This window comes from Mesocricetus auratus, unplaced genomic scaffold, assembly GCF_017639785.1.
Source record: "Mesocricetus auratus isolate SY011 unplaced genomic scaffold, BCM_Maur_2.0 Super-Scaffold_100015, whole genome shotgun sequence".
NCBI lineage: Eukaryota > Metazoa > Chordata > Mammalia > Rodentia > Cricetidae > Mesocricetus > Mesocricetus auratus.
Window position 1 is genome coordinate 50,549,217 of NW_024429198.1, and position 17,799 is coordinate 50,567,015.

At 40.6% G+C, this 17,799-nt stretch overlaps 1 protein-coding gene across 1 annotated transcript in view; it reads left to right on the top strand.

The window, feature by feature from the left end:
* Positions 1–3,810: 3,810 nt before the first annotated feature.
* The window catches only part of Dsg1 (desmoglein 1), a 33,709-nt gene continuing 19,720 nt past the window's right edge, over positions 3,811–17,799 (top strand). The window contains exons 1-4 of the mRNA XM_021234932.2: positions 3,811–4,047; positions 14,227–14,262; positions 14,707–14,838; positions 16,292–16,447. Of these exons, the coding sequence (XP_021090591.1) occupies positions 4,000–4,047; positions 14,227–14,262; positions 14,707–14,838; positions 16,292–16,447 (372 nt within the window). The 5' untranslated portion in view covers positions 3,811–3,999. The remainder of the gene's footprint in view (positions 4,048–14,226; positions 14,263–14,706; positions 14,839–16,291; positions 16,448–17,799) is intronic.

Sequence of the window (17,799 nt, forward strand, 5' to 3'; positions counted from 1 at the left end):
ACAAGGGCTGCACCAGCTCACACTCTAACCAATGGTAAAAAAGTGGGAACTTTTGTGATCTGCATTTACCTCCCCCCACAATCATTTCAGTCTATAATAGTCTTAAGCAATGCTGGTGGAACCGAATTTTAAAAACACAACAAAAGCAACAATCTCTGAAAAACAATATACCTGTTCTTGAACTGTTCTCAAAGCTCTTATTGAAAACTATTTTGAACAAACATCAGTCACCACTGTGTCTAAAGACTAGACTGTTACTTTAAACTTTACAGACCAGCTGTTCTCTGCCGAAACTCATTCTGCTTGTGCAGAATAAAACTACCCACAGATCCTGTGAGGCTGGCAGCATTCCAATTATCGACAAAGCAGGCAGAGACAGATTTGATCTATATTTGTAATTTTTCATGCCTACTCTACTCTGTTACTTCTATTTTGTTATAAAAAGTTTCAAATAAACAAAAAGCAGAGAATACCTTATGCTATCACTGAACATTAATAGTTGTTAATATTTTACTGTATTTATTTCATTTTTTTAATTGCTGAATGGACAGAAGGAATCTATGTGATCACAAGAGTTCCTTTTATAACTAAGCATATATGACATATACATGTGTGCATATATAAATATGTAATGTGACCTATCCTGGAAAACCTAATACTAAATCACTAATAATCCTGTTAAACTTCCCAAACAGCCTCATAACTACAACCAAAGCTGCTTTTTTGAACACACACACACACACACACACACACACACACACCTACTTATTTCATGGGCATCTTTGTGCATGATACTACCCTTAAAGCTCTATCCCATTTTGAGCAATGTGAAACAATGTATCACTGGAAAGTCAGTACAGATGTAAAACAAATGTTTCCAACTGGTTTCAAATCCACTATGTAGCTGAGGACCACAGAGCATCAGTCCTTCGGCTTCTTCTCTTGAGTTCACAATTACAGGCCCACACCACTGGCTGGGGTGATGCAGCCCTGGGGTTGAAACCCCCTCATCTGTTCTATATAAGATAATGTGTGGAGCTGGGTAGGATAATTTTGACGCATATTGAAGCTTGAGGCTCACATAGGTCAAAATAGCATAGCCTCAAAGGTTTCTCTAAAATGTGATACCTGCTGTGGGCACTCTGCAAACAAGGTTAGATAAATAAAGGGTTCCATTAACTATGCCAACAGAATTCAAGATCAGTAAAATCTATTATCCTTAAGGGTGTGTGTGAGTGAGTGAGAGAGAGAGAGAGAGAGAGAGAGAGAGAGAGAGAGAGAGAAAGAGGGAGAGAGAAAGAGCATATGTGTGTGTGAGAGAGAGAGTGTGTGTGTCCATGTATGTGTGTTCCAAGAAAAGGTTATACTATCCCAAGTGCTGAGCAAATGTAGAAACATCGTCCTTTTCAGGTGACATTCTGGGGTTCACAGTGTATTATCAAGGAAAAGGGAAATCTCTTCTCCAGAATTCTGATCCCATTGCAAAACTTGGTCAGCTTACTCAAGAAACTCCAACTCAAAAATTTCCTCTCCCCCTGCCAAATTTCATAAAGTTTCTATGAAATAAAATTCATCTACATAATCACCAACATTGAGGGGAGATTTGGATTGTGTGGAGATGGATAGACTGAGTAGCAGTCACACACGATGAGGAAGGGGCTACAGAGACCACCTGAAAGAATTGGAAATGCATGAAGAGGAAGAAAAGCCACACAGTCTGCTTGAAGGTGTGCTCTCTCCTCAGCCTCAGGACAGGGGAGGAGTACAGAGTCAGGGAAAGCGTCTAGGCCCACGACACATGGAACTCCTGAAAGGAAAGGGAATTAAAGGATAAGGAGATATGGTGTCACACAACAGCAAGCCCAGTCTAGGGAGGCTGTGGTGAGGAGGCACTAAGTTCAAGGCCAGCTTGGGCTATGTAAAGAAACTCTGCTAGTTGGAAACGGGAACAAAAGGAGCGCAGACATATGAATGCATATATACACCACATACTAAGTAAATCAGTGCGCTTCCCCTCTTGCAATGGTCCCCTTCCAAATGCTCTGTTAGCAGTCAGCAGCCTCCATATTGGACAGAGCAGAGAAAAGTTCTGCATTGTAGAAACTTAGACAGCCCTGAAAGATGAAAAGCTGGAAAAGAGGCAGAGGAAGAGAAACATGGCTCATAAGCACCCTCCCCACTTTGTAGCCAGCTCTCCTGTTGAGTCTGTCACTACTCCCTAATATTGGGGCCCCGCCCTATCTCCTCCCCAGAAAGCTGCTAGATAAGTTGCTGTCCCCCAAACCATCTGGTTGGTTGGGATTGTTGAAACAGAGCCTTGAGTTAGGGTGGATCCAGGGATGGGCTCAGGGAAAGATAATTCAATGGATGAAGAAGGTCCATGCACTCCCTGGCATCAAGCCCAGAATTCCAGATGGATAGAACCTTCCTTTGTCACTGACAGCCTACAAGAGTCAGACCTCCTGTGTTTGGTGCCCAGTGAGTGTTGTCATTCCTGGCCACATGATCTACCTACTAATGCATTGCTGAAACTAAGTCATACTTTGGAGTGTCATAGACAGACACTCATATTCTCGTTTATTAATGAGGAATTTGGTCTGCTCATTTCTTATTTTGTTTATTCACCTCAACCAATCCCTACCACAAGCATTTTTACTCACTGCAAACACAGGATCCTTTTTGCCACCCCTCTGAGTATTACAATGAGTCATGTGACTTCTCAAACCACTGTCAAGTATTGTTGCCACATACCAAGAGCAAAATGACAACATTCTGTAGACTTGCCCCCAGAGAGCTCTCTTTTCTGGGACATGTTTAGCACTCTCCGACAATAATCTACACATTATCACACAGGCCTTGCTTCAGGGTGCCGCAGCAAACCCTGAAGACATCCAGCTCCAGTAGGCTCCTGAGACAGTATTCAGGGGAAGATATCCCAAGAGAGTTTTGAATGTTGCCTTGTTTGGGTCAACATTCTTGCTAACCTCAGGCTCTTGTAACATTGCTCTTGCTGCGTGTGTGGGCAGCATTCCCCTGTGTTCTAATTGGCTTGCTGTGCAGAGTCTTGGCCCTGCGCTTGGGAATCGTCCCCAACTTTTAACCCACGTCACCTGAAGCGCATCTTCCATATTCTCGTTTGTCTTTCAACACTGGACTTCAACAGGATTTTAACTGGGGGGCTGTGGTTGTTTCCTTTAAAACTACCTTAGCTAAATTTTCCAGATTGTTTTATTATTGTGTTTTAACAGTACAGACTCTTAAAGAGGGAGAAAAAAATATCCATGGAGTGAAAATGGAGATCACCCTGGACTTAGCCAGGTCATGGAAAGGAATTATGCAAAGAACACAATGATTGTAAGGGTTATGCCTTGCCTGTTCTTTAAAAAAATTCCTCACTGATCATTAGCAATTTTTTCTCTTAACAACTTAAGAAATAGCTGCATCTTTCCTAACATCTACTAAAATGAAAAGCTTATAATTTTCTTCTGTGACCTGAGGGTTTGGCTCTGAATATCAGCTGTACAAGCCTATGAATGGCACGGATACTCCGAATATACTTGCATTATTAATCTGATGAGGAACTAACTTGTAAAGAGCTGAGAAGCCCTCTCCATGAACGGGAACCCCCATGCTTTGGCCATTTTGACAATCTGCCACCAAAAGCCTTCAGTAGAGGGGAGGCACATCCTACCCTCACAGAGAGCAGCTTTCCAGCTGGCAGAAGGGTGTGTCCCTGAGTTTTTACCTGGGAGCAATGATGATCTTGTCAAGCATTTCACGGAGACCAGCCCAAGTTTTTAGGGTGGGGATCCAGACTGGTTATACGTACCTTCCCTCCTTCTCCCAGTAGAAGGCAGAAACACCTCAAAGCCTGCATGTAAGAACATCTACTGGGAAATTATTTTAATCAGACACCAGCTGAGTGGGAGAAAGAAAAAGAGCAGAGAAGAACAAGCAAAACTCCCTCGGCCGTGGATGTAACAGAAGCCAGCCGCAGCGATGGACTGGCACTCCTTCAGAACTGCTGCGGTGCTACTCATTTTCCTGGTAAGTGGGTTCTGCTAAAAGCCATCCTTCACCTTGTAGCCTCAGCATAACCACGAAAGGACTTTTCAGAGAATGCTATTTGCAGGCACTTCTATGCTAAACCATTAAAAGTTTGTGTTAATGACAAGGTGGTTTTTATGAACTGGGATTTTAAGTGGTGTTTCTCTCCTTAATTGAAGACTCCCGATCATATTAATGCCCCAGTGTCCACTCATATCAAATCCCTGATACCCAGACAATGGTTGGTCACTCTGAAAAAAATACTGAACTTAAGAAAGTCCTATAGCTGCTGTTTTCATTTGTTCAAATTCTCTTTGGTGGGATGGAGCTTTGGACTAAATATTCCAGATGTGTCTGGATTTTCAGTCTGAACGCTTTCCCCTTCTTTGGGTATTTTGATTGACAGACTGATAGCATGTGTTAAAGCCACGGAAGTATTTGTATACTTTAGGATTGCAGATGTTTGTGGCGAGCCTGGCTGTCCTAGGACACTCTTCCCTTCCAGATGTTGTCAGACTCTATCCAACTAACACCAAAATCCTAATGTTGTTTGCAACTTGAATTAAAATGCCATTGCAAATTTCAAAAACTGCAAGCACAGGAGATTTATAGCTAATATAGCAGGTGAGGGAGTGAGCATAATGAAGGGGTAAGTGTAGTTATCGCTGTCCTTGTCCTTCAATAAGGATGTGGCACACCAGCCGTACATCTGGTGGTCAGACCACACAGTGCAATGATTCATTGTTGCCCCTCTACGGGTCATTCATTCTCTCGTAGAGTTGATAAATGTGTCACACCAATATATCAACTTCATGTTCAGCAATATGTTTTAAAGCCATAGCCTCTCTCAGTGTTCAAATAGGATAAACGTAATCGTGAAAGGCTAGTGCCAGGTAAATCCCCCTCCAGCCTTGGCAGGCCGTAGCTCTTATTCGTTTTTACTTGCTTAATTTTTGAGCTGGAATGTTGGATTCGTATTGCAACAAGTTAGAGTTTGGGTTTACTATATGCTAGCTGCTTTGAATTTAGTTTGTTTATCAAGAGTTGTCATGGGGCTGAGGATTTTGCACAATGGTGGGGCACTTGCCTAGCATGCGTGAGGTCCTGGGTTCAGTTCCCAGAAGTGAATGATAAAAGGCCGGCCGGGGAGTCGTGAGCAGTATTATTTAGTTATAAATGGCCCTCAATAGCTTTACTTCTAAGCTGTCAGTCAAATGTGACTCTTATTCCATAGACTTTTAAATGGATTTTTAGGTTCAGCTGATGTCACAATCTGGACTATAGCAAAGGTCAATGAGTATTATATAGCATGTCATTTGACCACAGGAATATCTGTCTATTGCTAAATAATGAAATACTCTATTTTTTAATTTCATATAAATTTGACTCATTAAGCCTTTTTGTAGCGTTTCCATTCACTAACACCTATGTGCTAACTTTCATTGAACTTTTAAGTAATTCTTCATTTCTTGATTTATGTGATTATTTCTAATTAATTGCATCTTATGAAATTCTTCCAAACAGCTATTTCCCGGTTAGTCATTCATCAATAAAATATATCATTTTATCAACATTCTCATGGAATTGTCTGCCTGAAGAAAAAGAAATTTCTGGGGATTAGTACTTTATTCTCTAAGCATGGACAGGGTGTGTGTGTGTGTGTGTGTGTGTGTGTTGTGCCTATGAATTGGTTTGGGGGAAGAGAGGGAGTCTGTGACCATAGTTATTGCAGAATCTATCACAAACTTCTCAAATGCCTTACAATATGTATCTTTATTATCATTTATATGTTTGTATATGTGAATCTGTGTAAATGTTATGTGACAAGTGTGTCAGTTGCCTAGAGTTGGAATTACAGGATGGTGAGTCAATAAATGTGGGTGCTAGGAACTGAACTCAGGTCCTCTAGAAGAGCAGTGCGTACGCTATACCACTGAGCCGTCTCGCCAGCCCATCTTTAGAAACTGTTGTTATACTGAAATAAAATGCTTTATTTTCAGGTTAATACGGAGCTTTTGGCAAAATGTTTCATTTTTGAAGGATTTGAAGGTCCTATTTTCACTGCTAATTTTAGCGGATGATTTTTCAATTCCAGTTTTCTGTTCCTAGTCTCACTGAGTGTGTTTGTCTTTACCAAAGGAAAAGTTGAAAAAAATAAAGTCTTTATATATTCTTCACTGTTCAAAGTCAATAAATGAAAACCCATGTTAAGAATATATTTAGAAAAAAATGTAAATATATCTAAGATGTTTAATTGATAATATTTTCATATAAATCCATTTTATTTATATTTATTATACTATATTTTAATATAAAGCTATGTGTTGGTGGCATATTGCATGGCCTGCTCTAAGCTTTTCCCAAATTAGTAAGTTAGACCAGAGAGACTAAAGAAGAGAAGCCATTCCTAAAGGGACCAAAGCTGCTACGTGAGCTTTCTACCAGTTCAGACGTCTCTTGGATAGATGGTAGCTCATATCTGTTACAGCACTACAAGCTGAAGTCATGGGTGGATTCCCTCCCTCTTCTTTCTCCTCCCCTTCCTTCTCCTCTTCCTTCATCTATCTATCTATCTATCTATCTATCTATCTATCTATCTATCTATCATCTATCTACTGTCTATGTATCTATCTCTGTATCTATTCATCTATCTATCTTTCTATGTATGTATCTACTTACTGTCTATCAATTTATCTCTGAATTTATTTATCTATCTATCTGTATGGAGGGAATAGTTACAATTTTTCCTGCCAGAGAACAGTGTTATACCTGTGCATCAAACAGAAAAAGTATCTATGTAGACGTTTATGAAAGTTATGAAAGGAAATCCCCGGCCTATCTGAGAAGATCAGTAAGATCTGGGAATTCTAGTAATGCTGGAAAAATCACCTGCAAAGTTGCCACGTCTGATTATTGTGCTAACCATGAGCACAAATCTGAAGACATCCCTTTTTAGAAGCAATTTCTACAGATTAAGCTCAAACAGTAGAGATAAAACTTCTTTTATCTGTTAACAAAACAATGTTAATCATGGTTTTGGATTTTGCTTGATTTATATTGTTGATTCAGGGTCTTACTCTGCAGCCCAGGCTAGCCTGCATTCACTATGTAGCCCAGGCTGGTCTTAAGCGCCATCTCCCCCTGTCTCAACCTCCTAAATACTTGGGTTCTTTATGCAGGCACCACTAGACCAGGCTCTTGTCTGCTCTTTTTATGAGAATTTTATGGGATTACGATTTCATTTAATTAACTAACACTCAATAAACCAACCCTACAATTTGATCTTTGTTAAACTTTTTAAGAATACAAGCAGGGGTTAAAATGGTACTCATTTATGACAGAGTTGATTAACTTATTTGAACCTGATATTGTAAGTTCTTTTATCTATGTTCCCTGACACTGACAAAGAAAGTGTTAAAGTTCACTGACATCGAAAATAGGCCAAACAGAAGGAGGGACACTGATGGATATATACATACATGCATACATACATGCATGTACACACTCACACACACACACACAGACTGACAGACTGACAGACAGACAGACAGACAGACAGATAGATATGTATGTGTGTATGTATATATGCAATGCAGAGGATAGCATTTGAACCCAATATTTTTCCTCATTTTTCATTTTAAAAACAATCTTATTTCGCATACCAATCCCAGTTCTTTCTCCTTTCTGTCCTCCCACTCTCCACCCCATCTCCTATCCACTCCTCAGAGAGGGTGAGGCCTCCCACCAGGAATCATCAAAGTCTGCCACATCACTTGGGGCAGAACCGAGGCCCTCCCCTCTGTATCTAGGCTGAGCAAGGTACCCCTCCATAGGGAATGGGCTCCAAAAAGCCAGGTCATGCACTAGGAATAAATGCTGGTTCTACTGCCAGCAGCTCCATAGACTGCCCAGGCTCCTCACATGATACTCAAGTTCAGGGGGCCTAGTTCAGTCTTATGCAGGTTCCCCTGCTGTCAGTCTGGAGTCAGTGAGCTCCCATTTGGTCAGCTGTTTCTGTGGGTTTGCCCAACATGGTCTTGAATTCTTTGCTCATCACTCCTCCTTCTCTACAACTGAACTCCAGGAGTTCAACTAAGAATCTAAGCAATAGTGGAGAGGATACCTTAAATGCCCTTCCCCGAGATTGAGCCGAATATTTTATAAGTAATAAAATCAGTGTTTCTATTCCTCTGGCTATTGAAACAAATGATAGTTAAACAGGATCATCTCCACGGTTGTGGTATTTGCATAAGCTTTCTTTATTCACTGAAAAGTTAGAAGTAAAGTCATCCTTCCACTTTACACAAATGGGGAGTCAATTCCATCACCATTCAATTAAGGGTGTCACAGTGTAAAAGAAGGCATTTCGGTGACAAGACAAGCTGAAGCATGAATGCAGTAGCCTTCATGGGTGCAATGAAGATGCACCTATTGGAAGAAGCTGATAAATGAAGACAAAGAACACTTGGGACTCTGTTCACTTCACTCACTTTCTGATACCTCTCTACTGTGCATTCAACAAGGACTCTGTTGCCAAATATCCTGGTGTTATAAGAGTCATTGCCTAATGTACAAGCAAGAAGCTTAATCTGCTGGGCATTGTGCTTAGATTTCTTCTGCTCCTTCAGCTGAGTTAACACCCTCCAGGGTGCTGGGTCATGCCGCCCATACGAGTTACGCTTGGCGTGCAAACTCTTATAATGGACCTAGACAAGTCCAACCTTTGTCATGTCAATGGCTGGTGATCCATGCTCTTAATTGCTCTATGAGCACGGAGTACAGTCTTTTATACTTGTCTAATTAGAATCATATCCCTACAAATTAACAGTCGGTAGTTGCTTATGAAGGTCTTTGACTCTAAGCCATCTGAAGGCAAACGCCATGTCTGATTAACCTTTGTGTCACTCACAGCTCTCTCACCTGAAAGACTCAATGCAAAACTGACCCACAGTGTCTCACAACACAGAACAGAAGCACCAAAAAGGAAATTTGGAATAGCTCAAATTTTCTTTTCCCACACACACTCCAAAAACTATCCTCTCAAGGTAGTCGGTATGGAAGTAATCATGTGGCCTTTTCTTAATGTTTTGTGGTATGGTGTTGCACCCACTTGACAATTCATTCTAAGCTTACCAGAACTTTCAGGCTCTCAGCCTTCCTAATGTTATGACCTTTTAATACAGTTTCTCATGCTGTGGTGACCTCCCAGGCATAAAATTATTTCATTGCTACCTCCTAAGTGTAATTTTGCTACTGTGATGAATCATAATGGAAGTATTTTATATGTAGGATATCTGGTATGCGATATGCGACCTCTGTTCACAAACCCTTCAAGGGTTATTCAACCCCAAGAGGTCATGACCCCCAGGTTGAGAACCACTGTTTTAATGCCATCACGGTGTCTTAGAACTTTGTAGTATACATTTGACAAAGAAATGAACAAATCGTGAATAAATATAAGAAATTAACCCACTGAGCTATGGTCAATCCAAATATCACATCCTTTGTCAGAGTAAGACAAAAGAAAGACAAAAGAGGTTTGTGTTATTGTTTTTTGTTTGTTTTTGTAAAGAAACAAATTGTATTTTACCGATTCCTTCTAGCTTAACCTTGTGATGAACAAAGACATTCGATTCAACAAATTGCTACTACCTCACTATTATTAGACACAAGGGATTTGCTTCTTAAGAAATTACCCTTCAAGTCAAATTTTAGCAAATGCAAAGGACAAATTTTAATTTTAAAAAGACTTGTTGAAATTCACTTTAACTAGATAATCAATAAAAGTGTCATGAACTCGCTTCCCGTGACTACAAAAGCAGGTATGAAGGGAAGAGGTTATTGAGACGAGTTATTTACTGTTGTCACACAACTTTTGGACTCCATGAGAATTTAGTTTCCAATGTTAGTGACAAGACGGTGGCAAAGACAGATAAAGTTTGCAGTGGGTAAGGGGGCAGAGTCTTTTTAAACACCTTGACAATTCATGTCTCTAGGTGGAATCTCCATTGCTATCAACATTGCACAAAATCCAGAATTGTTTCTGAGCCCAAGCTACTCCATTATCATAAGAAAATCACCATGCCGATGCCAGGGAAGAAGATTGGTCTTGAGAATTAACTTTTTTCTGGCTTTGCTGCAGCAGTCAATGTATTGCAAACCCATCCTTCCTCTCTGCTTAGCTCCTTTCCAGTCTATCCCCTCCAGCTCTCTTAAATAGCTTTGTTTTCCAATCAAAGTCCCTTCTCAACTTTCAAATATAATATCTTCCTCCTCCACAATATTTTTACTGATTCCCACACCTGAAGCTCATTTAGTCTTTCTATTCTCTTTTATCATCACAATTCCTCAGAAAGTAGTTTTATGTCTTCCTCTCCTCTTCACCCCTTGTTCTCTTTTGGTAGGGCAATCTTTGCCCTGTCTACCTGAACAAAAAATGTTCTCTAAAAGGACACTGAAATTCTAGGATTTCCTCACATTTCACACAGTTCAAGTTTGTTGTTGTTCTATTTTGTTTCTTTGTTTGTTTCGTTTGTTTGTTTGTTTTTTTCAGACATGGTTTTTCTCTGTAGCTTTGGAGCCTGCCCTGGAACTCAATCTGTAGACAAGGCTGGTCTCAAACTCACAGAGGTCCGCCTGCCTCTACCTCCCAGCACAGTTCACTTTTTTAAGATCATCTGACGTTCATGTCCCATCAGTCTTTCAACGCCGCTTCTTTGATACCTGTGAATCTTTTCATTCCCTACCATCCGTGTGGCACATTTCTTCCTGACTTTCTTGCTAACAGCTTCCTCTCTCCCTTCTTTCTGTCATCTCTTCCTTCCTCTCTTGCTTTCTGTACCTCTCTGCCTCCTTCCTACCTCTTCACAACCACCACCACCACCACCCCTCCACCCCCCACCTCCCCACACCCCCACTCTCCACTTATTCCCAGTTAAACAAGTGCAGGAGTCCCCAGTGCCCTCCTCAGCCACAGGTTGTTTCTTTGCTGCATCCTCCACTTTGCAAGTATCTGATTCACCCATGACTTCAACAACTCTACCTGAGTGGATGCATCCCAACATTACACACCTATGGGAGGTTTTTGCTCAGTGGCATTCCTCCAGCATCTCAAACATGTCCTACCTCTGGCCCTAGTCCACTCTTTAGGACTGCTAGCTCCAGGGACCCCTCCTGTGCTTTATCTGCCATCCCATCTGTTCTCTAACCTGTGGAACCTGTCAGTCCAGATTCTCCCCCCTTGATCTCACCCTGTGGCTCCTCTGCATCTGCATCTACTTAGCTCTCTCTTCCTTACCTCGACTTTGATTGGTGCAGAAGACCCAGCAGCCTTCAGCCTGTAATTTCTAAGTCTTCCCATTGCTCCTACCGGCTATTGTCCAAGTTGTCTTTCAAACCTATAATTTCAGCATGCTTTTCTCATGACCAAATTACTTCAGTATCCTTCTATGGCACACAAGGATTTGATGTCAGGACTGGAAAGGTATTTGTCTGTAGTCTGTCTACTCACATCTCAAATGAACAAAAGCTCAGAGAATTACTATATATGTCATTTTCTGACGACCCAATGATCTTTCCACATCATTGTCTGTAAAAGCCCAACATTTGTAACTGAATTCATTCTACAGATTAGAAAAGAAAAGAATAAAACAGCTCACGTTAACCCACCATGTTTTAAAAAGCAGACTAGGCGGTTTTGTAATTACCCATTCAATTGTGAGTCTGACACTGTGGTGAAACCTACCTGGACTTTTGCCTAAGTTGCTTCTCATGGGAAAGAGAATGACCTGGCTTCATAAAGTAGGGAAGAGTTCTTAGTCATCTGGCCAGTTACCCAAAGCAGTAGGCACTGGCGTTTCACACCAGGAAGGGAAATGCAGTAACAGATAGCAGATGACTAAACAAGAACCGTAGCTATGAAGAAATGACTTCCAGACAGAGAAGGTAGCCCGGCAGACCTGTCCCACTCACAAGCAAGAGCAAGAAAGAGTGCCCACAGCAGCAAGAACTCACTTGAACAAGTGAGTTCGTAGTCAAGCTCAGCTCTGTAGACAGCATTGCAGTTGTACACCCTAACCATTAAGCTGTGCGGATTCCTATGTTGCCTTGTATCTCTGTTGCTGCTGCCGCCATTTCTATATAAGCAGTACCAGTGGGCCAGGGAGATGACCCAGTGGGTGAGAGTAGTGCTGCTATCCCTGAGGGTCTGGGAGTGAATCAGCAGCATCTAAAACCTGGGCATGGCCACAAATGCCTGTGACCCCACTGCTGTGGGGATGGGACAGGAGGATGGCCACCACCCTAATCTTCTCCAGGTTCATTGAGAGACCCTGTGTCGAGGGAGCAAGGCTCAGAACACTCAGTGTCATTCTCTCTTCTCTGCACATGTGCACAGGCATTCAAGTGAACACATATGTACTCATACATCAAACACACACACACACACATACACACACGGATAACATGAGGTTATATCAACTCTTGATAATGCTTTACTTAATAAATTTATTCAAGAAAACAGGCTATCTTATACTTGATTGCAAAATAAACACATATTGAGGATGAACTGCATGGGATTGCATTTTGCCATAAATTAGTAGTCAGGCCTCAGTTTCCTCTCCTGTATAAAGGAGATAATAATATTAATGGTGATTACTGGGCTTGTAAGGAAGATAAATGGACAGATTTCTCTGGCCACATTATCTTGTACTTAGCTATCATCCAATTAATGTCAATAATTACAGTGAATGACATAATGTCATGAGTAATAATTCTCTTCTTGCTACTCATGTTGATCATAAATACATTTTTGTTTGTTTGTTTGTTTGCTTGTGTGTTTGTTTGTTTGACTTCTTTTTCAAAACATCTTCTTAGAAACTGAAATTTTATATTTTCCTTACGGATGAAACTGAAGCCAGGTGTGAAAAACTAATGACTATGTTTAATATTATTCATATCAATTTTTTAAGTAAACACTATAGCTTTTTTTTATATTTTATTTTCCAGTTTAAATTTAGATAAGAAACGAGGTTGCTTCACAAGTCAGTTCCAGGTCCCTCTCCCATTCCCTCCCCTCCTCCCCTGCCCTCCCCCCAATCCCCCCCCCCGTTATCCCCTCATTCCCCCAGGGAGGGTGAGGCCCTCCATGGGGGTGTCCATAGTCTGTCATTTCATATAGGGCAGGGCCTAGACCCTTCCCCAAGAGTTCAGGGTGAGAGTGCACCTCACATTGTTCTATGGGAGTCTAAAGTCCGTGTGTATACTTGGGATGGGTACTGATCTGCTGCCCAAGGCTCAATAGATTCCCTAGGCCTCCTCACTGACACCCAGATTCAGGGGGTCTTGATGAGTCCCATGCTGGATTCCCAGGCTGATGCCTGGGATTCAAGAGTTAACCTTTGTCTGGTCAGCTGTTTCTGGGGGTTAAACCAGCCCAGCCTTAATCCCTGTGGTCAGTAGTCCTCCCTCTCTGTTACTGGCTTTCTTGAGTTCAGCTCAGTACTTAACCAAGGGAGTCTGCCTCTTCTTCGATCAGCCACTAAATGAAGTTTCTGTTTCCCAGACTCTCTGGCCATAGGATTGTAGACTGGCACTCCCCAGATCTATGTCTAAAATCCATATATGAGAGAGTACATGCCAAACACTATAGCTTTTAATATCAGTGCTAGCATCTGACTATGAGCATGGGTTTCAGGCTGTGCTGCTATGGTGAAAAACTCAATTAGAAGTTCCATACCTCTTATTTGAAAAGACATTTACAAAACTTAAGTGTCTACGCTGGTGTTAGCTGCTCCTAGATGCACTTTAAAGCAACGAATGCAAAAAGAGTTAACTTTTAAATATACACTTGCCACATCTAAAACAAAAACACAGACACGTTACTTTGATATGTGAATATTGGTGTTTTAAGAAATGACTGCAATTTTAAGATTAAAAATAATTTAATATATCCTGATATCAAATCTGGCACTTCACTTAAACGGAGCTCTACTCAGAAGCACGTGCTTTAATTCAGGGAGAAGTTCCCTAGTCAGGAAAACTACAGCTAAGGAACATCTACTGCCATTAATTTAGCCCACACCTGCATTGTTTGATTTTATTTTATGTGTTTTTAGTTATGGGCTCACATAGAATTGAAAACACTCAGTAAAAATTAACTATTGTTACTGCTTTTTACAGGTGGTGCTTGAAGTTAACAGTGAATTTCATATCCAGGTAAGAAAAAGCAACCCTGTTTTTTTCTTTTCCAAACTGAAAAACAAAAGGGCCAGGCATAGTAGTGCATGCCTATAATTCCAGCATTCCTCAATCTGAGCCATGGAGATTGTGGATTAGAAGTGAATCTGAACTACATAAAGAAACTCTGTTTCAAAATCACACAATAAACAAACAATACAAAATTAAGAAAAAAGAGAAGGGGAGAGGGAGAAGGAGAGAGAGCAAAGGGAAAGATAGATTAGCAATGACAACACACATTCAAGAAAGCCCTCGTTCTTCTAAATATAAGATTACTGTGATGTTACAGTTGCAAATGTTAATATTATCAGAATTCTTTACCATCTTCTCTTCCTGGCATAATTATTCTTCCTTCCAAATCTCCAGTGGAATACCAGTAGTAATAAGTAATAGTTAATGGGTGCTATATTTTACCTATTTTAGGTAAGAGACCATAACGCCAAAAATGGTACCATCAGTTGGCACACCATCAGAAGGCAGAAACGTGAGTGGATCAAGTTCGCAGCAGCTTGTCGGGAAGGTGAAGACAACTCAAAGAGAAACCCTATCGCCAAAGTAAGTGTCAGCCCCAAAGCATGGATCCGAACAGCACCGTGGATAGGGTCACAGTTCTGGAAGGACCCAGATTTTAAGTGCTTTGTGCTCACGTGCACCCAGAAAGTTAGGACCTAAAAGCACCTCCCCATTCAAATTATGAAAACCAAAATTCCTACGGGGATAAACCAATGAAGTTGTGTACTTGAATTAACAACTAAACATTGTTTCAGTTCATTGACAGAAGTAGTCCACATGAATATTTGCTATGCTAGACTTCAAAACGACCATGGTTTACAGATGGACTTGGAGTTCAGCATGCTGAGAGTATGTGCTCTCTCTGCTTTGACCTATTAGAACTTAACTTCTATTTGTCTGTATGTATAAGCATTCAAAGCATGCCTCATTCATAACCTCAAATTCCTCATTTTCCCTTTCTTCCTTTCTTCAGACACAAAAGCACAAATTCAGGAAATTACTCACACAGTTTCACCCCTGTCGGCATATAGAGATATACACAGATACAAACAACCATTCATACAGATAGATATAACTACTGCCTTGTAAGATTTACGTAGATTCATACAATATTTAGTAGACAAACAGCCAGACTTTAATCTTTTGTTAGATTCCTTTTCTTTACCACTTTCAGAATTAAAAGTTTCAAATAATTTGTTACTACCAAAATTGATTTAAACATTTTCCTGAATCTTAGCATTTTTTAAAGTTGTTTTTCGCCGGGTGGTGGTGGCGTGTGCCTTTAATCCCAGCACTCGGGAGGCAGAGGCAGGCGGATCTCTGTGAGTTCGAGGCTGGGCTGGACTGATAGCCTCCAAAACAATACAGAGAAACCCTCCCTCGTAAAAACCAAAAAAAAAGTTGTTTTTTGATTTAAAGATCAATGTTATGAGATAATGTGCATGTGATATAAAACTCTCTAAGAAAGCAAGGAATAAACTACTACTCTAGATAAAGCTAGAATAGAATCTAAAACTATAAATGTTTAATGATTATGAAATCTATGCACAACATCTATACAGACTTCTTAGAATAACATTTGTTTCTTTATTATTTGGTAGACATAGAAATAGGGCTGGGCATGGTGGTACACTCCATTAATGCCGGCACTAGGGAGGCAGAGGCAGACAGATCTCTGTGTATTCAAGGCTAGCCTGGACTACAAAGCAAGCTCCAGAACAGCCAGGGCTCTTAAACAGAGATACCCTGTCTTGAAAAAACAAAAACAAAAATGAACAAACAAAACAAAAAAGACTTAGAAATGTAATTATCTTATTACATTGCTGTTTACCATTAAGAATATACACTGACCATGTACCTACTACTAAAGACCATTTTCCAGTTTTCAACACTTCACAAACAGCACATTCAACAATTCTCAAGGAGAACAGTTGTCATATGTCACATGTAGAAGTCCACGTGCCCCCGTAACATGTTCTTCTGTGTCTTTGTACAGATTCATTCTGATTGTGCCGCAAACCAGCAAGTGACATACCGCATCTCTGGAGTAGGAATTGACCAGCCACCTTATGGAATCTTCGTTATTAATCAAAAAACCGGTGAAATCAATATAACATCCATCGTTGACCGGGAAGTCACCCCCTTTTTCATTGTAAGTGGGCTTTGTGTCAACATCTGTATGCAGATGTAAATTATTCTTGGAAAAATCTTAGACCATACTAGATTTAATTTCAAGACTCTCCAAATCTGGCTTCCTGAGATCTTTCTTAATTCACTGGAACCCCAATAGATGAGATAAAATAATACATACACGTTTCCCTTACATATTAGCAAAAATGCTAGTTAACATCAGTTCCATGACAAATTAGAGTATTTGCTTGAAAGGGCAAATCTTTGTTTTTGTTCTATCTTTAAAAAGAAAATCGATGGAAATTGATGGTTCCTTTTAACTCCAGTGCCAAGTGATGATCCTGGGGCTCCTCGAGGCTGTTCATTCCGTTTGAACATATTTCATCATGACTTTATACTGCTTAAGATCATCTAGGCTCTAAAGGAAATTAAAAAACTCACTCGTCCATAGTCTCTCTCCTCTCCCCCTCTCCCCCCTCCCTGTCTCCTTTCCTTGTAGAAGCTGTCACACAACTTAAGCAGCCTGTCTTGCAGTGCTCCACCTCCTTCTCCCTAAGCAGCTCAGCCCCAAACCAAGCCACTGTCCCCTATCCTGATGCCTCCCATACATACACACAGCACATTCGCTTTTCACTCGGATACATTCCTTGCCACTTCTAAAACATGATCAGCTTTCTGCTTTCCTGGAGCTTTCCCATGACATGCCTGTCATCCTGCTGTTACTTGTCTCTTGAAGAGAATTATCCTATCACCTACTTTCCCCCTTCTATTCTCCTTAGTCATTCATTACCTGCATTCCCATCGATGGTCATGGCTAACACTTCTTAATCAAAAAAAAATAAAATAAAATAAGCTGGGTGGTAGTGATGTATGTCTTTAATCACAGCACTTGGGATGTGGAGGCAGGCAGATATCTGTGAGTTAGAGACCAGCCTGGGCTACAAAGGGAGTTCCCACACAACCAGAACTATACAGAGAAATTCTGTCTCCAAAAAACCAATAATAATGACAACAACAACAATAATAATAATAATATAAAAACAATCTTTCCAATTAACTTGTAATCTCTTCTATTAAAATCCCATAGAAGATTTGAGAATTTAATTCAGTGACCAAGCATTTGTTTATTGTATGTAAAAGCCTGGATTCAATCTCCAGCCCTAAAAAGGGATAATATTCTAAACTACCTCCAAATATCCATTAGTCCTTGCTGTGTTCATTCACACTGCACATCTGCTTTCCTAGAACTACTTTAATTCCTGAGTCTCCAAGTCCAAATCTGTGTTCTAGACTTTCTCCCTCCACAGTGTCTCCCTACAAATTCAGCACATCAGCAAAGCAGTCCACAATGCACTGTTGCACAGAGATGACCTC